This window comes from Garra rufa, chromosome 12, assembly GCF_049309525.1.
Source record: "Garra rufa chromosome 12, GarRuf1.0, whole genome shotgun sequence".
NCBI classification, from domain to species: domain Eukaryota; kingdom Metazoa; phylum Chordata; class Actinopteri; order Cypriniformes; family Cyprinidae; genus Garra; species Garra rufa.
The window spans coordinates 36,711,739-36,722,318 of record NC_133372.1 but is presented as its reverse complement, the minus strand read 5'-3'; the positions used below and the strand labels follow the sequence as shown (position 1 = coordinate 36,722,318).

The 10,580-nt window shown below is 35.2% G+C and overlaps 1 protein-coding gene across 1 annotated transcript in view; it reads right to left on the bottom strand.

Annotated features, from left to right (window-relative positions):
• Positions 1-10,580, bottom strand: part of cntn6 (contactin 6) — a 120,166-nt gene that overhangs the window by 41,483 nt on the left and 68,103 nt on the right. Inside the window, exons 3-5 of the mRNA XM_073851635.1 lie at positions 5,733-5,859; positions 4,163-4,338; positions 815-910 (exon numbers count right to left, since the gene is read on the bottom strand). Coding sequence (XP_073707736.1) covers positions 815-910; positions 4,163-4,338; positions 5,733-5,859 — 399 coding nt within the window. The remainder of the gene's footprint in view (positions 1-814; positions 911-4,162; positions 4,339-5,732; positions 5,860-10,580) is intronic.

Here is a 10,580-nt window from a genome sequence, read left to right as displayed (position 1 = left end):
AATGTGGCAAACAGTCAAGGGTGTTGTGGCGGGAGAACGAGGGAAGGAAAATAGAAGACGGAGGGTGGTGGCGGGGAGCGGGGAAGGTGTAGGTCACTTAAGACCATTGATTTGACTGGAAATGTGGCGGAATGACAGAACGGCGGTGCGGTGGCGTGAAATTGCACCTCTGGCGCATGTGTGCGTGGCTCTTTGAGGCGCTGCTAATCAGCTGTACACAGACACAGAGGAGGTGCACAGCTGGACCGGGGGATAAAGAGACGCGTCACTTGAAACCAGCCACCACATGCCTTTATTACCTTTCAACAGAAGGCCAAGGCTTAAGAAAATAACCTTTCCAAATGACCACAAGGGCACAAGTGCCATTAAGGAGGAGGAGGCGAAGCTAAATGCCAAGAGGTTGGTGCATGAATGCAAGAACGGCAGCGCCATTGTGCTCCGGTCATTTGAAAGCTTGATTTGCTCACAATATGAGATGATTAAGATACAATCTGAACCAACATGTACTATACATACTAAGCAGAGTGGTGAGAGAGGTTTGCCACTTGCAGTGAATTCCTGACCTTGGATTTGCTTAGCATTATTCCACAAAGCTTGAATTGATAAAAAATGTGCCGTGGAAAGAGGTCAACAGGTTTTGCGAACAATTGTCACCCCTGCTTTGTATAAAAAGGCTCTATTCATACAAAGTAAAATGGAAGAGTAGTGATAACTTTAGAGAATAAAGGCTTGTGTAACGTTATTTGTATGCAGAAAAACCCTGATGCACGTAATAAATAACATTCAAATTCATGCCGAATACAATAAAATGTACCTCCAAAGTGGGGCGGCGGACCGCACAGGAGCACAACAGCCTGTCCTTCTCTCACTAATACTGGACTTCTGGCCTTGCTGCTGAAATTCTGCAGGTCTGCGAAAACAAAATAATAGGATCGCCATTACTTTTCATTAAAGGCACTGTCATCGCTCTGACGTGCAACAGACGACTCACAGAGCAGGGACCTTTAGAAATGCCACTCTATAGCACAGGAAGGGACAGGCAAAAATGACACCCCACACTGGGCTAAAGCTGTGCTCTTTATTCAAATACGAGTTCTGCAGCTTCATGAATGTATGCCATGTGAAATAACTTGTGTTTTGTGCAACTAAAACACACACTGCAAAAAAAAAAAGAAAAAAAAAGAATAATTTAGTGAGGTTTATGCTTGAAGGCACAATATGTAAGAATTCTTCAATAAAATCTAAAAAACACTAGAACAGTGTTATATATGTTGCTAACTTGTGTACTTACATTATCCCAAATCCATAGAAATAAGCCATTTTAACTAGTGGCCCATCCCTTTGTGTTGCCTGCCAATGACGTCATACACCCTCAATTTCCAGTTTTATTTTGTAGAAAACATGGAAAGACCAATATGACGGCATTTAGTGACACATTAAAAAAAAACCTAAGATTACGTTCTTAAAGCTTACGGTTAAAGTCATAATATTTCGAAAATAAATGTCGAAATGATGGGAATAAAGTCAAAATATTACGAGAATAAAGCCGAAATATTACGGGAATAAAGTCAAAATATTTCTAGAATAAAGTTGAATAAAGTCAAAATAATATGAGAATAAAGTCAAAATATTTCTAGAATAAAGTCAATATATTTTGAGAATAAAGTCAAAATTACGAGAATTAAAGTTATAATATTTGAGCGTATTCTAGCCTATTGTGCATGCCTGGATTAGGAGTACCAAGATATTGCTCAGCTTTCAAAATCTGTCAGTTTTATAGCAAAATACAAACAATATGTCTATTACAATAATGTGTTGTTTCATGCTCTTTAATGTTGCATGACAGATCGCTGTATTCACCTCAGTTTAGGTGACATGTGAATCGGTCATCTTTCCGATTACAGTGCGACATTCATTTCATTAAATTAGGCTATATTGTTTTTTCATTTCTTCTGATGTTCCTCCATGTTTATATTGTGCTATAAACTTGAAATAAAGAGAAAAACACATTTATAAATTGTATTTCATGATAAAACCGACATAATTTAAAAGGTAAGCTGTGTTACATTATAAGCAACAAAGCATAAAATTATTGTGATAACTGGGCGGCTGGCACGCTACGAATAATAAATGGAAGACGTTAAATTTTATTTCCAATCATTTACTGTATTATACCGTGAATAAAACAGCTTGTGAATAGTCACTTATATACCTCAGAATATACAACAATATAACTTATGTTAAGGAATAAGGAATGAAAGATTGGACGCCACAGACGTTTTTGTGGAGAAGGTGGTGAAATTTTCACAAGGAAATCATTATAACTGAATGAACCGAATGACTCATTGTAATTAAAAAGACAACTGAACACATGAATACAGCGATCTTCCCTGCCACATTAAAGAGTTTTTCGTAATATAAAACCGGCAGATTTTGAAAGCTGATCTTTGAAAGCTGTTTTATATTAAAAGTACCAAAAGCACAAAGCTTAGTGCTATTATTTGATGGCTGGCGCAATAAATAGGCCTTATGAATGCAATCAAAGACATGAAATATTATTTCTAAGCTGCTAGTATAACACATGGTATGATTTTTTGCTAATAATCCCACATTTATTCAAATAAATTACGGTGGCCTGGAAACTTCTCCCGGTGCTCTCAATCTGTGACATTTGCATGCGCAGACTATACTCTCAAAATATTATAACTTTAAATGCTACTATTTAATTCTCGCAATTTTGACTTCTTGAAAAATTTTGACTTTATTCTCAAAATTTCAACTTTACTCTCTAAACATTTCATGATCAAAATATTACGACTTTAATCTAGTATTTTTTTTAATGTGGCACTAAAACGCTTTAATATGCTATGTGTTTTATTAGACAGGTGACAAACTCACAGAGTAGCATTTTAACACTTTTTCACAAACTCAAATGTATCTAGTATAATAAAACAGCACTGTTTTACCCCACATACGTTGATTGTGTCATGATAAAAGTGCCACTACTTTCGGGGCGTGTGTCACGCTCGTTCTCATTATCAATTGCTCCTGCTTCTTTGTTTTGCTTCCACGACTTTCACCCTCACCCAGACTCAAATTACATTGACGTTAATAAAACTTAATACATTAGCTCATTAATGAACATGCATCGGCTGTGAGGATGAAAACAACAACTCCCATGATTACACACTTAATCACAGCATCTTTAAACAACGCCTTTGTTTCTTTGTTTGTTTTGAATATGTGCCTTCTAGCAGTGAAAATTGCATACTGTGCCTTTAAAGCAAGAAAAAAAGTGTGTGTGTGTGTGTGTGGGGGGGGGGGGAGGTATAATTACATAATTTCAATTTCAAATAAATATTTTATATATTAGAACAAGGTAAAATGTGCCCTTTAACAATAAAATGTGTGCAAAATAGTGAAGTACAATGTTCTTGGAAAAGGCTTAATTTCCCAGTATATTGTGCATGCAATATAAGTTGCTTTGAATAAAAGTGTTTCCCAAATACATAACTAAGAAAAATAAAATAAAATAAAAACACATCATGAAAAGCTTTCCTCAATATAAGTCAAGAAATAAAATGTATTATTCAAACTTCAGAACTGATGGCTATGTAAGAAGGTAAATCATTTGGAAAATGATTTTTCCCACTCTGTAAATGGCAATTTTGCCAGTGAAGCACCTCCAATTAGTCCGTCAACAATTTCCTGCTCAAGACTTAAAAAGACACATCTACTTGTGAAATTTCGAATGAAAGATGTGTTTTTTTACATACAATATGAACAAGGCAGACTTTCTGTGTTATGATTATCTGTTGATTTAAGTCTTTTTTTTTTTTTCAATTTTCCATGACAGACTGCATTTTAGTTAGCTCCATTGGACATCTCCTGATGGAATCTCCCAGATAGGAATATTTAGTTGTCAGTTTAAAAGCCTGCTACATCCAGGGGAAGAAAGTATATCTTACCCACTAATGGACGAAATGACAACATGAAATATGAAAGATACTGTAACATAGTGGCAATTTTCCATATTATGCATTTAAAGCTTCCAAAGGATACATATGCAGACAAAGTAATAGTAGTCAAGAGTGGAGGAGACTGTCAGATGGCATTTTCAAACGTTCACATATACAAAACATATGGTTTAATCCGCACTTACATGCAAACTCCACTTTAGCTTCTCGGCTCAGGATGGTTCCAAATGCATTAGTGGCGATACACTGGTAAACACCGCTGTGCTTAGTTGCCTGAGGGTTATTGATCAAAAGGTTTCCCTCAACAAGGCTGTAGTTGAAGTCCATGTCAATATCAAGATCTTTCCCGTTGAATTTCCACCTAAATATGAAAACAGGTAGAGTGAGGACAGGATAATGATGATGATAAGAAATGTAAGCATTAAAAATATACAAATATTTTCTGTGGAATTCAAAGATGTCATTTAAATAAAATTTAAATTGAGTCCAAAAGCAGTAATGTTATTGAAAAAATAAAGAAAAACAAATTGCTTAATTTAAATTGAACTTAAATTAAATTCAATATAAATATTAGATAGAGACTTAACTAAAAGTTAAAAGTAAAATTAGTTGCCACAAACTTAAAACTTAAAAAAAAAAAAACTAAATAGAAATATATTAACGTAATAAAAATGACAGAGCACAACAAAATGACTAAAACAAAAATGAAATGAAAAACTTACATTTTGTATTAAATACTATAGTAATATAAGCTAAATAGAAAAATATATAAAAAACGACAAAGCACACAACAGAATGACTAAAACAAAAATGAAAATAAAAAGCCCTCAAAATTTTAATCAATACTATAATAGTTTACTAACACTAAAACTGAAAAAAAGAATAAAAACTACAAAGAAATATATTTAAAAAAAACCTTGTCTAAGGATAACAAAATGAAAATGAAAATGGAAAAAGCCCTACATTTTAAAATTTTAATTAAAATAAATAAATAATTTTTTTAATAAATAATATAATAGTTCATTACTAAAACTACAACTGAATCAAAATATTAATAGATACTAAATAGAAATAAAAAACAAACTTAAAAATGACAGCACACAACAAAATGAATAAAATGAAAATGAAAATTGAAAAAAAAAAAACTCAAATTTGAATAAATACTGTAATACTTCATTACTAAAACTAAACAGAAATATATTAAAAAACAAACCTAATAAAAACGACAAAGCACACAACAAAATGACTAAAACTAAAACAAAAAATGAAAAAAGAAAAATATTACATTACTAAAACGGAAATAGAAAATTGATAAAACATGAATAGAAATATATAAAAAACTTAATAAAAATGGCGAAGCACACAACAAAATGACAAAGTAAAATGAAAACAGAAAAAAACTACATTTTTTAATTAATAATTAACTTTTTAATTTACTGACGAATTAAATAATTGTCCGAATTTCTTTAAAATAAAATAGTTTGTTTTAACATTGTTAATATTGTTCTAAAGAGCAAATAAAATCTTGGAATGCCAAAGTCGATTTGTCACAATTGCTCAAATCTTCAATTTTTAATGTACAACTTTCATATTTCATTGCAACTTTTTCTTTGTTTAATGTTTTCAAAGTCTTAAAAATGTTAATTCAAAGCATAAATGAGAAAACAAAACTAAACTAAACAAACAGACAAAAAATAACTATATTTTAAAGATGATCGCAGGCTATGTATTAAGAAGATATAAAAATAGTCATACTTGTAATGTGGTGCTGGACTTCCCTTGGCTTTGCAGTTAATAAATATCTTGTTGTCCTCTGCGCTCAAAGGGAAAACACTGTCACTGGGCTCTTGGGTAAACACTGGGCCATGTCGAATAATTCTCTCTAGAAGAAAGAACAAGAAGCCTTTTAAAAAGCTCATAAGCCACAATCTGGAACATGAGTCTAGATCGTAAAACAGGTGTGAACACATCAGGTCCACATTATGTCTAATGTGCGCCATTCATTTATTTTCAGCAACTTCCCACACTGAGCTCATTAGATCTGCAACGTAAACACGTGCCAGAGGAACAGCTTTCATTTCCCCTCTTGTAGCAGAAACCGTGTCAACATGACGTCCTCCTTTTGGCAGGCCCGTAACACGCATGGCAGTGTGGCTAGGTCTGTTGTTTCGGTTGACTGCTGCCAAGACACCAATCCACCTCCCTAATTACCCCATGTTGTGGTAATTACTCTAGTGAAATGTATCATTTCTTAAATGAATAAACAAGCTCTCAAAAGCATGTCTGCCCCTTCACAGAGAAAGGAACTGTGCTGTTCACTTTTTCCTTCCTCAATAAAACTCACCTGTAATTTTTTTTTTACCCATGGTCTCTTTGAGTGAATGAAATTCATTTTTACAGGTCCCTAACCTTGACGAGGACAAAAAAAAATTACCCTCCCGCATCATCAAGCTAATGGAAGTGTCCGGGCGTGTTTGCCTGGGGTGAGCCCCTGTCTCCTCACGCTGTGGGAGATGCTACCTTTTTTCACTTTCCCTTTTGTGTGTCCTTTGAACGACGGGAATTAATGAAGCATTTAGAGCGAGGAGTAGCACACTTACAGTAGTCCACATTTAGCCGTCAATTACGGAGGGGACACGTCCCCATCACTTTTTGTCATGGATGAATTTTTCCCACATCCCTTTATGGAACATAATACAAAGGAAGCATCTATAGTTCTTGAGCAGGACTGTTCATTCCAGGTACACTGTTTAAAGTGGTCATGAACTGAGAAATCTCTTTCTCTTTATTTATAAATCACTTTCACACAACTGTCAGTTGATCCAAAGTGCTGTACAGTACAACTAAAACTCAACACGGACAAGAACACAGAACAACAATACAGTTAACATGGCTAGATAAAAGCTGTTGACAAAAGATGTTTTTTAAGCAAGTATTTAAACATTGGCAAAGAAGGTGCATCTCTAATAGAAGCTGGTAATTTGTTCCATAGGCTAGGATCAGCGACAGCAAAGGCTCGATCACCTTTACAATGGAACCTTGATCTAGGAACAGAGAGGAGACCAAGATTACTGGATCTTAGAGACCTATTTGGTTTATGAAAAGAGATAGCTTCTGAAAGATATGTTGGTGCTAGGTTGTGACGAGATTTAAAAACAAAAGTTAAGATTTTAAAAACAATTCTAAGTTTTTCAGCGAAATAAGAATGGGCGAGATGTGATCGAACCTGCGTTTGCCTGTCAGCATCCTTGCACACTGTAAAACGTTTTCACCAGAATCAACTTAAAAACCTAAGTTCAGCAGCTGCCTTAGGATTTTAAGTTAAATCAGCTTAAAACTACAAGCCATTTTAACTTATTACAATAAAAATGAGTTGATATAACTTGTGAGTTTAAATGACTTAAGTTGATTTAACTTAAAATCTTACGGCAGCTGCTAAACTTAAGTTTTTAAGTTGAAACTAGTGAAAACTTTTTACAGTGCAGCTGCATTTTGGACCATCTGTGAACGCATTATAGATGACTGACTTATACCATAATATAGTGAACCGCAATAGTCTAAACGAGATAAAACAAAAAAGTTAATAATCTGTTCAAACTGTTTTACAGAAAGTAGAGATTTGATTTTCGATAAATGCGGTATGTGAAAAAACCCACTGGTTTTGACCACTGCGCTAATTTGTCTCTCAAAACCCAGGTTGCTATTGAAGAGAACAGCGAGATTTGTAGCATAGGGGGTAATGTGGGCAGAGAGATGACCAAACTGAAGAGCACAGTCTTTATTTGACTTTAAACCAAACAATTTCTGTTTTGTTCTCATTTAACACTAAAAGATTCTGTTTTAACCATGTTTGTAATTCGTTTAGACAGTCCAACAAAGAATCCTAAGAATTCTTTACTTTTATGCTGCAGGGGAAAATATAGCTGAGTATCATCCGTGTACAGGTGAAAAGACACTTCATATTTCTCAAAAATATCACCCATTGGTAACATAAATATAGAGAATAGAAACGGGGCAAGAATTGAGCCCTGTGGCACCCCACAAGCGAGTGGACGAGAGGATGAGCTATGATGGCCAACAGAAACACTTAAACTTCTGTTAGTCAAATACGATTGAAACCATTTTGAAACCAAAACCTTGCCATGCAACCTAACACAGCTCTCCAACCTAGAAATCAAAATATTGTGGTCAACCATATCAAATGCAGAGCTTAAATCCAAAAGCCACTATGTTTCTAAAAAACATATAATTTACAACTTTTAAAAGTGCAGTTTCTGTGCTGTGTTGAGCCTTAAACCCTGATTGAAATTTTTCAAAAATATTATTAGACATCAAATGGGACTGGAGCTGGGCAACACAATTTTCTTGAGAATCTTAGAGAAAAGTGGCAAGTTTGATATAGGCCTAAAATGGTTAAAATTCTAATTATCAAGATTCAGAACTTTCTTGTTAGTCTAAAAACTGCTTATATTGAAACCAATCTGCCAAAATGACAGATTGTGGAATGTGCCCGTTTATGACGTAATAATGTGGCTAAACATTGCATCCACAGAAGAAGATCAACGCCTGTTTCTACATCACCGCTTGTTTAGTCCCACCCACCATTACGCATGTAGTGTAAATAACGAGAGAGGCAAATGCAGGTCTATGCCAAAACCAAACGATAAAGATGGCTCAGAAGACGTCATACAGTGCCAAGTTGTGAAAAAACAATCTATAGAAAAGAGTGGATGAACTTTATTTTTAATGAGGTTCCAAACGCCGGTAAGGGAAAAATTATCGCTGCAGACCCTCCACACTTTTACTAAGTTTATGGGTGTGTTGATATCCAGCCGAAGAGCAAGCAACTATAACTTCAAGCGATCAGGCTCAGAAGTTGGAAATCGAAGAACAGACAACCGTCCCGGATGAGTTTGCGCAAGCAAACGTAATCTTTCAGCTTTAAATCTGTGCATGTTTTTTTTTTTACTTTCAAAGGTTTGGGGCCCATTCACTGCCATTAAATGACTAACAGACCCCAACAGTTAAAAATCTTTGTTTGTGTTCTACTGAAGAATCAAAGTCACCTACATCTTGGATGCCCTGGGGGTAAGCAGATTACAAATCATTTGATATGCATTGAGTATTTATGAGTTTTTAACCTAAATCACAGAAGTGTCCATCTATGAAAGATGTAGGCTGTCAAACATACACAACTGTTAGTCAGTCATAGCAGTGGACGTTTACTTCCCTTGTCATCCAAGATGTTCATGTCTTTCTTTCTTCCGTCATAAAGAAATGTTTTTTAAGGAAAACATTTCAGGAATTATCTTCATATAGTGGACTTCTATGGCGCAGCTTCAAAGGGCTCTAAACAATCCCAGCCGAGAAATAAGGTCAAAAATACAATTTATATTCTTTTTAACCTCAAATGCTTGTCTTGTTTATAACCCAGTGTTTATAAAGTAAACACGCAAAGAAGGTCAAATGCCCTTTACAAAAAACGATTTTGAAGTTGGAGGAGAAAATGAGATTGGAGTTTTTCATCCTATCCTAACTGTATTGACCCGGATTACACAGAGTATGCATGCGCATAGCAGAGCTAAACTAGACGAGCATTTAAGTTTAAAAAGTATGTACATTTTTACATTTTTAGTTTTGTTAGAAAATGACAGATCGTTTGACTAGATAAGACCCTTATTCCTCGGCTGGGATCGTTCAAAGCCCTTTGAAGCTGCATTTAAACTGCATTTGAGACGTTCAAACTCATGGGCACCATTGAAGTCCACTATAAGGAGATAATTCCTAAAATGTTTTCCTCAAAAAACATAATTTCTTTACGACTGAAGATATTAAAAGTATTTGCTATTTGAGTTTGTCTTCCGGCTCATCTAACCAGCACCCATCTATAACAGAAGAAAATCATGAACATCTTAAATGACAATGGAGTGAGTACATTATCTGCAAATTATTGTTCTGGAAGTGAACTAATCCTTTAAGCCCTGTTCAGACTACTCGATTTTAGCCCGATTTTGGCACGATCTGCTTGATGTAGTGTGTCGTGGGGATTCATAAACAACAATAGGCATGGAGACGCAAGATTCAATCGTATTATCTCATGTAGTGTGTCATAGTGAATGACACGTCCGGGATGCTTCATAACGTCAGCACAGAAAGACTAGCATGTTTCATTTTTTTTCCCGTTGTCCACGACAAGTTCCATCATAACTGTGACACTGGCCAATAGGAGCACAGAAGCGCCTTTCAAACAAGCTGAAATAAAAAAGAGGCAATGGTATCGGTCCTGCTAGGTGGAATTTTACAATGGAGGAAATGTTCGTGGAGCTATGGCAACAATACTCCTGCATTTATGATGAGGGACTACCGCAACAGCGTGAAAAAAAAGGTCAAATAAAAACTATTTTACCTCAGTTTTCTTTGACAGTCTACTGTATACTGTCCTCTTAATGCAATCCAAATTTGTCCATTGTCAAGACAGGACAAAACACGGTGTTTGCTAGCCATTGTTTGTTTACACTCATACATCTTCTATCTAGTCCTGCCATATCAATGGTCGGGTAGAAACATGTAGGCTGACATGTTTCTTGTTCACAACATGACAAG